The 15089-nt window shown below is 43.7% G+C and overlaps 1 protein-coding gene across 1 annotated transcript in view; it reads left to right on the forward strand.

The window, feature by feature from the left end:
* CUBN (cubilin) overlaps window positions 1-7671 on the forward strand; it is a 324986-nt gene extending 317315 nt beyond the window's left edge. Inside the window, exons 65-67 of the mRNA XM_079772268.1 lie at window positions 631-796; window positions 2272-2507; window positions 6992-7671. Coding sequence (XP_079628394.1) covers window positions 631-796; window positions 2272-2507; window positions 6992-7099 — 510 coding nt within the window. The 3' untranslated portion in view covers window positions 7100-7671. The remainder of the gene's footprint in view (window positions 1-630; window positions 797-2271; window positions 2508-6991) is intronic.
* The last annotated feature ends 7418 nt before the right edge of the window (window positions 7672-15089 follow it).

Consider the following 15089-nt stretch of genomic DNA (forward strand, 5'->3'; position numbering starts at 1 on the left):
CTACTCTGCCTGCCTGCCTGATCACCCTTAACCACTTGCCTGCCTGCCTAATCACCCCTAACTACTCTGCCTGCCTGCCTAATCACACCTAACTACTCTGCCTGCCTGCCTGATCACCCTTAACCACTTGCCTGCCTGCCTGATCACCCCTAACTACTCTGCCTGCCTGCCTGATCACCCCTAACCACTCTGCCTGCCTGCTTCATTGCCCTTAACCACTTGCCTGCCTGCCTGATCACCCCTAACTACTCTGTTTGCCTGCCTGATCCCCTCTAACTGCTCACCTGCTTGCCTGATCACCCCTAACCACTTGCCTGCCTGATCACTCCTAATTGCTCACCTGCCTGCCTAATGCCCCTAACTGCTTGCCTGCCTGCCTGATCGCTGCTAACCACTCTGCCTGCCTGCCTCATCACCCCTAACCACTCTGCCTGATCGCCCCTACCTGCCTCTGCCTCGACCCCCACTGCCACGGCTTCGTCCAGAAGGATGTCTGAATGACATCCGGCTGTCCGGTCTAATTAGCATATTATGCTTTTATTATTATAGATTATATGTTAATGTGTAGCAATGATAAATCAAAGAAATATAATATACTCAAGGATAATAATTCATGACTCATTTTTAAAGGTAAGAAATGGAAGTGATAGCAGTTCGCCGTTACTCGGCACATATTGTGGAACTCTGTTGCCAAATCCTATCTTTTCTCAAAATAATGAACTGTACCTGCGATTTAAGAGTGATAGTGCAACTTCCAGTCGTGGATATGAAATTATCTGGACCTCATCCCCCTCTGGTAAGACATTTGCACTTTGTGTGGTAAAGCAGTGTAGGTGACAAAAACATAATGTGCCTAATAGAAAAAGGCCATTAAAAGTGACCTTATCTTTTTAGCCATCTGTACACTTGATTATTTTCTGATAAAAGTAGAGATTTTTAACAATGAACATAGAGATTCTTTTTGACTTTTACTCATTTCTGTAGATTATTATATGTTAAAGACTATACATTTATATATAAAGCCCAGAAAGTATAAAGATTTTAAAAATTCCTTTTTAAATTCTGATTTTGTCATATTTTTTACTTTTGAGTTAATCATCAAGGTAATTCTCTGAGAATTAAAAATAAAAGTTTAAGAAAAGGCACATTATGACCCCATCCTTGTGCGTACATAAGCAGCCGTGCTCCGGGCAGCTCCTGTCATTTCTGGGCAGTCCTGGAGGTTAATTGCTTTTTCAGGGCAATAAGTACCTTTCTGCATCTTTGATTGTTTGTTTATCAAATAATGAAGGAAATTTAAGTCCTGTATCTTTAAACTCAAGAGAGAAAGAATACTTTGTGAAGTATCCTCAAACTACCTAAAAACTTTCAAAATGAGAATGATAAAAATGACATTTTAAATACACTGAGGAACAAGAAAAGGGTTCTATCAAGACAATCATAGGCAATGGAATCTTGGCGCCTAAAGATACTTAAAGATGAGCTTCAATGCCCTAATTTCACAGATGAGGACATACAACACCAAACCAATGAGTTGCCCAAAAAGCACAGCTAGATTGTGGCGGACGTAGGACCAGACGCCAGTGGTCAGAACCGAGCCCAGTTTGTTTGTTTTGTCATACCATGTATCTTCTTCCTGTGCAGCACCATATCTGGGTACCCAAGGCTATCTGGTCTGCATAATGATAGTATACAAATAAACAAATTAACACCAACACTTACTTTTTTGGCTTTAAGTATGTCAATCTCAGAACTGTCAGTAATAAGCCCAATAAAGTCACTTTTATAATAATTACTGCCCAAACATCCAGTAACGTTTTCTGTTCAGCCCTGAAATTTCACTTTTATTTCACCCACATCATTATAAGAACTCACTGCTCATGGAGACCTCTACCATAAAAAGTACACAACAACTTCTATTACTCTCTCCTACAGTTCCTATTCTGGTTCTCAGTTTTCCCATTGTGTTTGCAGCCCACCATTTTCAAAGAACTGACCTGGAGGAAGCTGCCCCTAAGTCATGATAGAGGGAAAGGAATATGTGGTGCAGAAAGGGGGGAGGAGGCGTGGGGGGAGGCCTGGTGGTGAGGGAGTGGGAGGGATTTGGCTCAAAGGAGAAACCGGAAAAGGGTTTCCGCCTCGGCTGTTCTTGAGGAGGGTCTCAGCACCTTAAGGAAACAACAGCCCCATCTCATTGCCTTACAAGGTCACTGAAGGACTCCAGCTGTTTCTTCTTTGTTGGATCAAATTTCCTGCAATTATTTCTTGCAGGCTGCGGTGGAACTCTTTATGGAGACCATGGCTCCTTCACCAGCCCTGGCTATCCGGGCACTTACCCAAACAACACTCACTGCGAATGGGCCATCATCGCTCCGGCTGGAAGACTTGTCACCGTCAGCTTTTACTTCATCAGCATTGACGATCCTGGAGACTGTGTCCAGAACTATCTTATACTCTATGATGGGCCAGATGTTAATTCTCCATCCTCTGGACCATATTGCGGCACAGTGAGTAAAGCAAGATTTTCAAATTCCCATTTACTATGTTTAAATAATGAAAGTAACTTAGCATACACTTTTAAAGGCAGACACAGGCAAAGCACAAAGCACAATGTACTGTTACATACTCGGTATGGTTTTCAGATTTTTCTTTCTATTTTGGGGAGAACGACTGCCACCTAGTGGTCATTGCATTAAATTAATAGTAATATAGTTTCCAAACCCAACTGTGCATTAGAACTACGTGCAGTTATACAGTTTTTACATAGGAATCACCTATGCCGTTACAGTTAGTTATTACATTGCAGACTTTCAGTACACACACCTACCGAATCAGAATTTCTGGGGGAGGAGGTGTGGCACATTGTTTTTTAAAAGTTCCATTTCAATGCACCACTAAAGGTTGAATACCCGTGCTTGTTTCTGCATGATTAGGACTTCAGAAAATGTAGACGCCTGGCTCCATTTCATGTACTTCTTGTTGAAAATTGTGGGGATTCTTTGAAGAAAGACACAGCTATTAAAGATTGGTCTGGTGACTAGGAGTTTGATAGTTTTTGCAAAGTTCTGATGGACTGGTAGATTTCTGACAATGACTCAACACTGCTTGCATGTGCCCTCACTGCCCTCTCGTTCTACTGAAAGTAGATACTCACAGAGCTTTCAAGCAAGCAAATGTGATTGCTGATGGGAGGGTAACTACTTCTCACTGTTCTACTTTTCAGCCACTTAGGCTTTCTAATCAAACCTGACAGAGAATTATGTCATCTGGAAATCTACATAGTTTTTTTCAAAAAATATTTTTTTTTATTTCAGAGAGGAAAGGAGAGGGAGAAAGAGATAGAAACATCAATGATGAGAGAGAATCATTGATCAGCTGCCCTCTGCATGCCCCACACTGGGAATTGAGCCCACAACCCAGGCATTGGGAATTGAACCATGACCTCCTATTTCCTGGGTCCATGCTCAACCACTGAGCCATGCCAGCTGGGAAATCTAGATAGTTTTTTTTAAAAAAATATAACATGATTAGTAAAATTAACAAATGTTTATTTTCAGAATTATCAGAAAATAATTGTGTTTTTCCAAAGCCCTGGGAATTCTCCCATGTATTCTTCAAAAACACCTTTTGAGTATATTTGCATATGCACAACATATTTTTATACTGTTTTGTTGTATGGATTTTTCATTTACCAAAATATCATTACCATCTTATCATACCAATAAAAACACTGGGGTATCATACTTAATCATTGGATGGGTATTCTATTGCATAGGTACAACCTAATTTATTTGATGAATACTCTCTGGTTTATAGACAATACCGTGAAAAACTCTCCGGTAGCGGTATCCTTATATACAGAGTTAATCACCTGGGAGCAGTCTAAGTCACCTGGCCGGTAGATACTGAATCCCTGTTATTCTCAGGGGATTCACAGGAAAGAGAAGCCAGTCAATGTGTCACATTTCAAATTTAGAGACTGACTAGGTTTTAGAATTTATTTGAAATTCGTAAACATTTCAAAAGGGAGAAAAAGAGGTCACTTTTAAAAACACCATTCTTTTGTATCTGCTTGGCTTTTTATGTTTTGTTTTCAGTGACTTTCAAACATACAACCCCATTTTCTCCCTACAGAAATAATTCAGTGATGTGGGAAGAACAAGGATAACCAGGACTTTGCAGATAAAAGAAAACTGAGGGTAGACCTTAACTGTCATTTAAATTAATGGCACACTAGATCAAAGTCTATAATTAGATATGTCAGTTTTTTAAAAACTGTGGGTATTTATAATATTTCACCAGTTTTACATTATCTTTGATAAATGAGGACATCATTTTAAGTATAATTGTTTTCTTTTTAAAATTACAGATACAACTGATTTCTTTAGCATTTCAAGTTCAATAAAATCAGTTTACTTCCAGAGTGATGATAAAAGCCACTCTTTAGATTGTTAACCTAAGTAACAAAATCTAAACATGAAAGAATAACAGGAAAAATTCAGAGAATCAAAGTAGAGTTTCAAACTTTGGTTAACTGTTCACACTAGTTTGTTAACGTAAAATAATAATTGAAAAATTTGGGAGTAGATTAAAATGGAAGAAAAAATTTCATGCATGTGGAAATATGCAATATTGAATATACCTTGATATATCTCTTTGGAAAAATATTCTCTGTGCTGTACTCACTTGAATAATTCACTGTCTTGGAAATGTCGTCTGTCTTTGATGAGTCTTTGGGAGAACTGATGCAGTGAGGCCCAGCAGAATGGAGGCCAGATCCCAAATTGCAAACAATCTCAACCGACTGTATAGTTTACTGACATATTTGGCTCACAGTTCACCTACTCGCATTAGAATGTAGCTCACGAGAACAAGACCTTTTGTCTATTTGGCTCATTTTTATATAACTCCAGTGCTAAAAAAAAAAATGCCTGCAACATGGAAGTCTCTTGATAAATATTTGTTAAGTGAATGATTAGGAAATGAGAGAAAGCTGAGACCCATTTATTAGCCCCCACCCCCAAATACACATTGTTCCACAGAGAGGGACATGAAAATAAATCCCCAAAGAAAACTATAGATATTAAGGTGAGAGAGTTGCATACTTTACTTATATGAATGTTTTGGTTGCAAATATATGTTTTCATTAGAAAAATAAAAATTTTAGTAAGAACTTGAATTGGAAATTCAATTTTTGTGTTGTTAATCCTCACCCAAGGATATTTTTCCACCATTGATTTTTAGACAGAATAGAAGGGAGAAGGAGAGACACAGAGAGAGAAACATTGATGTGAGACACATCAATTGGTTGCCTCTTGCACGTGGGGATCGAGCCTGCAACCAAGATATGTGACCTTGACTGGAATTGAACCCGAGACCTTTCAGTCCACAGGCTGCCGCTTTCACTACTGAGTCAAACCAGCTAGGATGGAAATTCAATTTTTAATGACAATTATACTGAGATATAATTCACGTACCATACAATTCATCTACTTAAAGTGTATAATTCAATAGTTTTACTAGACTGAAAGTTGTGTAGCTATCATCACTACAATCAATTTTAAACTTTTTCATTACCCCAACAACCCCAGGTAATGGAAACTATATTCACAACACCACATTTCCCTTCAACCCCTAGCACCAGTAATATTATTTTATAAAGTATGTATATTAATTCCTAGCAAGGTTAATTCTAGACATATCCTCTCTAATAAAATGGTAATATGCAAATTAACCATCACTCCGCTACATAAGCCACGCCCACCAGCCAATCAGGGCGAGTATGCAAATTAACCCCAATCCAAGATGGCTACAGCCACAGAGAGCAAGGTTTCCCAGGTAACAGAGCAAGCCAAGCTTTCCATAGCCGTTGCAGGCCTAAGCCTCCACTCAAGCTACAAAGTTTCAATTATAGAAGGTAAACAAATTCAAACAAATGGCGGCAGAATGGAGCTTGAGAGAGCAGGCCAGGGTTGCTCCCGGCAACAGGGGAAGCAAAGCTTTCCGCACACCCTGGCCGGGCTCACCCGCTTAAGGCTACAAAGTTTCAATTGTAGAAGGTGAATTAACTGCACAGAAATGGCTGCCGCCCCAGGCTACAAAGTTTCAATTGTAGAAGGAAAATAAATTCCAGATACCAGGGCCTCCCTTTGGGTTGCCAGGGGACGTGGCCAGCCTGCAAACCACCACAGGCCCCTCGCTCAGGCTGCCCCATGCCCCAAGGGAACCCCACCCTGATCCGCGACACCCTTCAGGGAAAACCAGCTGGCCCCCACCCCTGTACCAGGCCTCTATCCTATCTAATAAAAGAGTACTATGCAGATTGATCATCACTGCAACACACAATATAGCTGCCCCCATGTGGTCAAAGATCCTGCCCCCATGTGGACACAAGATGGCCACTACAAGATGGCCAGCAGGAGAGGGCAGTTGGGAGGCACCCGGCCTGCAAGGGAGGGCAGTTGTGAGGGACCAGGCTTGCAAGGGAGGGCAGTTGGAGGTGATCAACCCTGCAGGAGAGGGCAGTTAGGGGTGACCAGGCTGGCAGAGGAGGGAAGTTGGGGGCAAACAGGCTGGCAGGGGAGCAGTTAGGCATCAACCAGGCTGGCAGCGGAGTGGTTAGGGGGTGATCAGGCTGGCAAACAGAAGTGGTTAGGGGCAATCAGGAAAGCAGGCCGGCAAGCAGTTGGGAGCCAGCAGTCCTGGATTGTGAGCGGGATGTCCAACTGCCCATTTAGGCCCGATCCCGGGATCGGGCCTAAACGGGCAGTCGGACATCCCTCCAGGAGTCCCAGATTGGAGAGGGTACAGGCTGGGCTGAGGGACAACCCCCCCGCCGTGCACGAATTTCGTGCACCGGGCTTCTAGTACTGTATAATGATTTACTGTAATTTTGTTACTGCTTTTTGTAGTATCTTTTACTATGCTAACGTTTTTTGAAAAATGTTCAGATTTGTGAAAAATATAACTTGTTACTTTTTTTCAATTTTAGGACACTAACATAGCTCCTTTTGTGGCCTCCTCACATCGAGTCTTCGTAAAATTTCATGCAGAGTATGCAGTGCGCCCCTCAGCAATCCAGTTAACCTGGGACAGCTGAGGGCGCCATGCTTTGGCTCACCTGCAGGAGCCTCCGACATCGTCCTGGACTGAGTTCTGCCATCCTGATCCGTGACCCTGCCTATGCCACTGAGAGTAACTTTAACACTTGTTTGTCACCAAAGAATGTGTGGATATGTGTACATTTTAAAAAATGTAGAACATAGCTTCTTTAATTTTGGCTGTGCTCAAATTTAATTCTAATATTTAATAATATAAATTCTAATATTTGAGCTAAAATTTTCTAAAATTCCCTAAAGAGTTGGAAATGATTATGGCATATGTGCTGTAAATTTTCAAAAGTAAATGATAAAACAGAGGTGTGATTTTTTACTGTGAATGTCAAATTATGTGTAATAAACTTGAATTGTACACAAATATGCTGCATTCAATTTTAACTTTTTAAAATTTAGTCTTTCACTGTAACATGTAGGTGTATATAAATTTTCAAGTTGAATTTTTACATTTTTGTATGAATCCTTCAGGGAAAGAATACTGGAGCCAAGCTGCAGTGTTCGGATTTAGTTCTACCAGTTAAGTGTTAATTCTCTCTGTTTCAGTGTCCATAAGTACCACCAGTTTAAAAATATAATACGTGGAGTTACAAGTAGTTGAACAACACTTTTATAAACTTTCCTGCTGCCTTTAACAAAACAAGAGACTTTATGTTAAATATGCAAAGTTAGGCCCTATTAAGAACATGGGCCCAAGAGAACGAAAGAAGCGGTGGGGGTGCTTTACTTTATTGTACTCTTATATTCAAATGCCACATACATTTTTTTTCTGCACAGAGTAGAGAGCCCCATAAATAATATATTTTTACCTTAAAAATTCCTGCTTCCTTTCACTCTGTATTATGGATAGATGCATCAACTTTATGGATGACATGCTATTGGAAAGAACCGTGAATGCAATGAAGAGTACCATCAAATCAAAAGGAACAATGCACTAAAACTATCAAGATGAAATTTGATAGGGAGTGATATAAGATCCAGCACTAGTATCTAAAAATGAATCACCAAGCTACAGAATGTGGAAAAAGTTTAACAATAACCTATGAAATGATGTAGGAGTTTTATCTGAAAGCAAGATTAACATTGGCAGCTGTCAAAGAATAAAAAATGATTTGAGCTTAGATTATATCATTAGAGTAATGAGATCTACAAGAATCATTTTCCATCAGAGAAACATGCTTCCCTAGAAGGCATATTACAATATTTAGGAGATGAAGAAAGCATTGTCAAATACAAAATTGAAAACTTAAAACAGGAAAAAAGAATATTTTATCTCCTTCTATAGGTTGTCTTTTCAATTCATTGGTGGTTTCCTCTGCAGTGTGGAAGCTCTTTAGTTTAATGTAGTCCCACTTGTTTTAATTTTTGTTGCCTGTGCTTTTGGTTACTTATCTGAGAATTCATTGCCAAGATTGATATCAAGGATTTTTTTTCTGCTTTCTTCTAGGGGTTTCATGTCTTACATTTAAATCTTTGATCCATTTCAAGCTAATTTTTGCAAGTGGGATAAGGGGGCCAGTTTCTTTCTTTTGCATGTGGTTGTCCATTTTCCCCACCACCATTTATTGAAGAAAGTGTCCTTTCTCCATTTTATGCTCTTGGCTCCCTTGCAAAAAATTACTTGACCGTACATGTGGGGGACTATGTCTGGGCTCCCTATTCTGTTTCACTGATCTATGGCCCTGTTTTTAATACCAGTATCATACTGTTTGATTACTATAGCATTGTAATGTAGCTTGAAATGAGTAAGTGTGATGCCTCTAGCTTTGTTGTTCTTTTACTTTTCAATTACAATTTACATTCAATATTATTTTGTATTAGTTTTAGGTGTACAGCACATACTTTACATAGTTATTACAATACTAGTGGCCCAGTGCATGAAATTCATGCACACTAAAAGGGAATTAATTAGAGGAAATATTTTAATATTGCTATTTGCCTTTTCTCTATAATAGAAGTGTCAGAGATGAAAGAAAATTAGTAAAATGTATATGAAAATCTTCCTCCTGTCAGAGTCTGGGGCACGCCGCGGGACCCAGAGTCAAGTCTCTGCCCACCCGCGTGGAAATCACGCGAGACCCAGACCTGGCTGGCCCCACCTCAATTGGGCGAGATCCAGACCTGGCCAGCCCCACCCCTGTCAATCCCCGCCAGGTGGGGGTGTAGCCTCAGGTCCCCCGGCGCACCCTCAGGTCGGGGCGGGGAGCATAGCCTGAGGTCCCCTGGCCTGGCGCTGGGGTGGGGGGTGCAGCCTCAGGTTTCCCGCCCCAGCTCGGTGCCACGCAGCCTCAGGTCCCTGCTGATCACTCATTATGGCTCGTTACGGGAACCCCACCTCCGCTGTGGGCGCAGTCATCTTGTGTTATGGGAACCCGGCCTCCACTGTGGGCGTAGCCATCTTGTGATGGTGTGACAGAGTGAGGGTCAATTTGCATATTACCTCTTTATTATATAGGATTATTGACTATATTCCCTATGCTGTACTTTACATCCCTGCAATTATGTTGTAACTACCAATTTGTACTCAATCCCTTCACTTTTTTTACCCAGTCCTCTAACCCACCTCCCCTCTGGCTACCATCGGTTTGTTCTCAGTATCAATGAGTCTGTTTCAATTTTGTTTGTTTGTTTATTCTAATCTTTATATTCCACATATAGTGAAATCATAAGGTATTTGCCCTTCTCTGACTGACTTCACTTAGCATAATACCCTCCCATCCATGCTGTCGCAATGGTAAGATTTCATCCTTTTTTCATGGCTAACTGGGTCATGCTCTGATGTGATCTGAAGCCTGCCTCCGGGCATGTTAGTTCTGGAACCTCATGGGAGGAACTCCAGTATAGATAAATGTCAGACACTGCCTGTGACCCATCCTGGGCTGCCCATTTGGAGCTTCAAAGTGACCCACAGTTTGTGGCTTACTCTGCTGGGGCTGGGTACATGTGGAAGGGGCCAAGCTGTAGACCAAGCACAGCTTCTACCATCACTGAGCATAAAGACAGATAAGCAAAAGGTCCAAGGCCCTCCGAGATTTGCCTCCACCTGCCAGCTGTTCCACCACCCCTTGAATCTACCTGGGCTCCCTTGAGGGCTTTCTAAAAAAGTCTGCACAGTGGGCCCAAGCTGGCTTCAACCAGCAGTCTCCTCTGCATGGTAGAATTTGCAGGAAGGGGCCACTGAGAGTCAGGAGGATGTGGCTAGTGGATTTCCTATGTGGGGGGTGACTCTGGTCAGGCACACAGCTCAGTCTCTCCACATGCCCATCTCCAATATGCTGAGTCTGTCTAAACCTTCTTAAGAGCTCTCCCAGGAAGTCTACATTGCAGGCCCAGACTGGCTGCAGCCAGTAGACTCCTTAGCAGGGTGTAAACTCAGCAGGGTGCGGCCACCTTGAGTGGGGAGAGTGGGGGCACTGGATCTCCTATGTGGGGTGATCTAGTCAGGCCCACAAGTGTGTGTGTGTGTGTGTGTGTGTGTGTGTGTGTGTGTGTGTGTTGGGGGGGGGGGGATGGCTCTCACCCCAGAGTAACACAATTTAGTCTCTCCCTGTGCCTATCTCTGACACCTCCTAAGCCTGCCCAGTCCTCCTCAAGAGTTCTCGGAGGAAGTCTGCATCATGGGCTCACCCTGGCCATAGCCAACAGACTCCTCCACAGAGCTCAAGCTCAGCAGGGCGGAGCCACAGAGAGTCAGGAAGATGGGGTTAGTGCATTCCCCAGGCTGGTGCCCTATGGAGGGGAGTACTTGACCCGGAAAAGATGGTGTAAAGATGTGTCTATGGGCAGTGGAGGTGAGACTCAGCACAGGAACCTAGGCGGCTGTCCCTCTAACCCTCTCCTTGGGAACACACAACCCAGTCCTACTCGGTGTGACTCCAGTCCTCTCAGAGCTGCCTTTTCTCCACCAGAGCCCTGGGCGAACAGTTCAGAATGAGATTATGGTATGGGCCCTTTAAGTGGGCACCTGGGTTTCTAGCAGACTCCCATCTCATCCTGGTGGGCAGAATCCGCACTGATCTTCACAGCCAGGTGTTATGTGGGCTCCTCTTCTTGGCTCTGATGCTCTGGACTGTGTAACCTGGCGTGAGGTTGAAATCCCACACTCCTCAGGGGGGACCTTTGTAGCTGAGAGATCCTTCCAGATTCTCAACCTCCCCATATAGGTGCAGGGCCAGCCCTTTCCATGTCTCTGCCCTTCCTACTAGCCTCTATGTGGCTTTAGTAAGTCCTTGATTATAAGACTTCTGTTCAGCTAGTCTTCAGTTGGTTATTCAGGTTGGTTGTTCTATAATTTAGCTGTAATTCTGATTTGGTCCTGGGAAGAGATGAGTGTAACATCCACCTACTCTGCTGCTGTCTTCGGGAGAATCTAGCTTTGTTCTTACTCAGGATTTCTTTGGCTCTGTAGGGTCTTTTGTGGTTATGCAAGTTTGGGGATTGCTTTTTCTATTTCTGTGAAAAAAAATGCCACTAGAATTTTGATTGGGATTGCATTGACTCTGTAGATTGCTTTGGGTAGTATGGACATTTTTCACAATATGAATTATTCCAATCTAAGAACAGAGGGTATCTTTCTGTTTGTATCTTCTTTAATCTCTGGCATCAGTGTCTTACAGTTTTCAGTGAACAGGTCTTTCACCTCCTTGGTTAAATTTATTCCTAAGCATTTTATTGTTTTTGATGCAATTGTAAATGGAATTGCTTTCTTGACTTTTCTTTCAGATAGTTTGTAGTTAGTGTATAGAAATGTAACTAATCCTATATAATAAAGAGTAATATGCAAATTGATCATCACTCCAACTCACAAGATGGCCGCCACAAGATGGCAAGCAGGGGAGGGCAGTTGTGGGCGATCAGGCCAGCAGGGGAGGGCTGTTGGGGGGACCCAGGCATGCAAGGGAGGGCAGTTGGGGGGACCCAGGCCTGCAGGGGAGGGCAGTTGGGGCAACCAGGCCTGTAGGGGAGGACAGTTAGGGGTGACCAGGCTGGCAAGGGAAGGCAGTTAGGGGTGACCAGGCCTGTAGGAGAGGGCAGTTGGGGTGACCTGGCCAGCAGGGTAGGGCAGTTAGAGGTGACCAGGCCAGCAGGGGAGGGCAGTTGGGGGGGACCAGGCCTGCAGGGGAGGGCAGTTAGGGTTGACCGGGCCAGAAGGGGAGGGCAGTTGGAGGCGACCAGGCCTGCAGGGGAGGACAGTTAGAAGTGACCAGGCCTGCAGGGGAGGGCAGTTGGGAGGGACCAGGCCTGCAGGGAAGGGCAGTTGGGGGTGACCAGGCCTGCAGGGGAGGGCAGTTAGGGTTGACCGGGCCAGAAGGGGAGGGCAGTTGGAGGCGACCAGGCCTGCAGGGGAGGACAGTTAGAAGTGACCAGGCCTGCAGGGGAGGGCAGTTGGGAGGGACCAGGCCTTCAGGGAAGGGCAGTTGGGGGTGACCAGGCCTGCAGGGGAGGGCAGTTAGGGGTGACCAGGTCAGCAGGGGAGGGCAATTGGGTGCAACTAGGCCAGCAGGGGAGCAGTTAGGCGTCAATCAGGCTGGCAGGGTAGTGGTTAGGGGGTGATCAGGCTGGCAGGCAGAAGCGGTTAGGAGCAATCAGGCAGGCAGGCAAGCAGTTGGGAGCCAGTAGTCCTGGATTGTGAGAGGGACATCCCTCGAGGGGTCCCAGATTGGAGAGGGTGCAGGCTGGGCTGAGAAACAACCCTCCTCCTCCCCCCCCCCCCCGGGCATGAATTTCATGCACTGGGCCTCTAGTTTTTATATAATGACTTTTCATCCTGCTATTTTACTGAGCTCATTTATTAATTTTAACAGTTTTTTAGTAGAGTCTTTAAGGTATTTTTATATATAAACTTATGTCATCTCTCATTAGTCAGACCCATCTCATTTCTTCCAGTTCTGCTTTACATTTAACTCACTCACTTATAAATGTTTATTGAGCATTTACTATGTTACATGTATTAGGCACTGTGAGGATAAAGTGGTGAACAAAATTTCCATGTAACTCCATAAACTCTCCCTACTTCAAAAAGCCTACTTCTCAGCTCCATCTTGCCTGGTTTCCTGAGCCAGTCCTGAGGCAAATCCTCATTTTCCTTATCTGGTGAAATTTTATAGTATGTCAGCTTCCCAGATCCAGTGGCTAAGTGATAACTTTCCTGCTCCCAAAATGCATCACCATGAAACTCCATTGTTAGGTATGAGAGCCCTGGAGAGAGCTAACAAGCAGTTCACATTTGTATAAGCATTCTGGTTGTTAAAATACTAGGATACACCAAAATGCTGCTTTCAGGCTATACTAGAATCCCCAAAAGTGAGGTCATTAGTTAGACTTTAACGGAAAATGATATTCTGCCTGAATCTGAAGGAAACAAAACAAGCACAAATTTAAAGAAAAAGAAATCTCTACTGTCTGCAACGGATCATACACTAAACTAAGAAAGTCTTACGGTCACCTTCTAACCACATCCTGCTCCAGGTGAGAACAGGAACTTTAGACACCCTGTTTGAGAAGGCACAGGGCAGGTGACAATAGCCAAACCCTGACAACACCTCCTCCTCCAGCCTCCCCATGATCCAGCAACTAAAGGACTAACGCCAACATAGAAGGGGGCTTTAGGACCCTGACCCAGCATTACCTGGGGCCATTCTGACTCAATTCTCCTGGTAATACCCAACCCTACATACTCATAGTCTGAGAGCACAGAAATGGGCATGTATGTGTGGTGTGGGTAAGCCAGCCTACCATCTGATCTCTCCTGGCTCTGATTTCCGGTCTCCTGAAACAACTGGACCAAAGCATGAAGAACAGAGAGAATGCCTTTTGGTCGTCAAGGAAATGAAACAGAAAGACATTGCAGCCCAAAATAATTTCTAGAGAAATGCAGGGGAATTGGGAATCAATTTTCCAGGTGCTACCTGGATGTGGTGTTGGTAGCTGCAGTTTGAGAAGGTGAGACCAGAAGTAATACACTGACTGGCCAGATTATTATACTCTCTGAAAACATAATAATCTGGCCACTCAGTGTATATCCTATATAATAAAAGGCTAATATGCAAATTGTCCCCTCGACCAGGAGTTGGACCAGCAGGCAGGCCGGCCAACCGCCCATGTCCCCGCCCCCTGGCCAGGCTGTCCAGACCCCACCCATGCACGTGTTCATGCACCAGGCCTCTAATATATATACTGAGTGGCCAGATTATTATGCGTTCAGAGATCATAATAATCTGGCCACTCAGTGTAAGTCTAGCCATCACTGGTCCAAGCTGTCCATGTCTGGCCTTCAGGGAACTGGCTGGGATAGCTCAGCAAGAGGCCACCACAAGCTCTCTGTGGACACAGTGGCATCTCCTGTCACTTCAGGTACTCTTGTGAAGAATGGCCCAGGGGATGGATGGAACTGATGACAGTTTGGGGCTTGGAGATGCCTACGATATGGGTTCTACTTGTCACAATTTCCTATTAAATTTCCACTCCACTTAATGGAAGGACTTGATACACAGCTCCTAATCATCCACCAAAGGAACGCTATCACCATTAATTTTATTAAGAAAGATAAAAGACGCTGATGTAGCCTTACCATACTAGCAGTCAGCAGATATGCATCACTGCAGGTTGCCCAGGACCAAACCAGACAGAGTCGGACCTGTATTACCACTATTTGTCCACCATCCAGAACTGAAATGTCAGTGCTGACATGTACACATAAGGAACTGTTGGACATTGAAATTGGGTCTCAAAAGAACTGTTGGCCCAGAAAGAAACACACTACACACTGATTCATTTGCCTGTCACCATAACCATTATTGCTTGTCTCATTTTCGGTTCTTATAAGTGTATTTGTAATAGCACATGATCTCACTCATCTAGGGGAAATAATGAACAACATAGACTGATGAACAAGAACAGACCCAGAAATAAGGAGGCATGGATCAGACTGTCGGGCCTCAGAGGGAGGGTAGAGGAGGGTGGGGGTAAAGGGGAGAG

This window comes from Cnephaeus nilssonii (assembly GCF_951640355.1).
Source record: "Cnephaeus nilssonii genome assembly, chromosome: 1".
In the NCBI taxonomy this organism is placed as follows: domain Eukaryota; kingdom Metazoa; phylum Chordata; class Mammalia; order Chiroptera; family Vespertilionidae; genus Cnephaeus; species Cnephaeus nilssonii.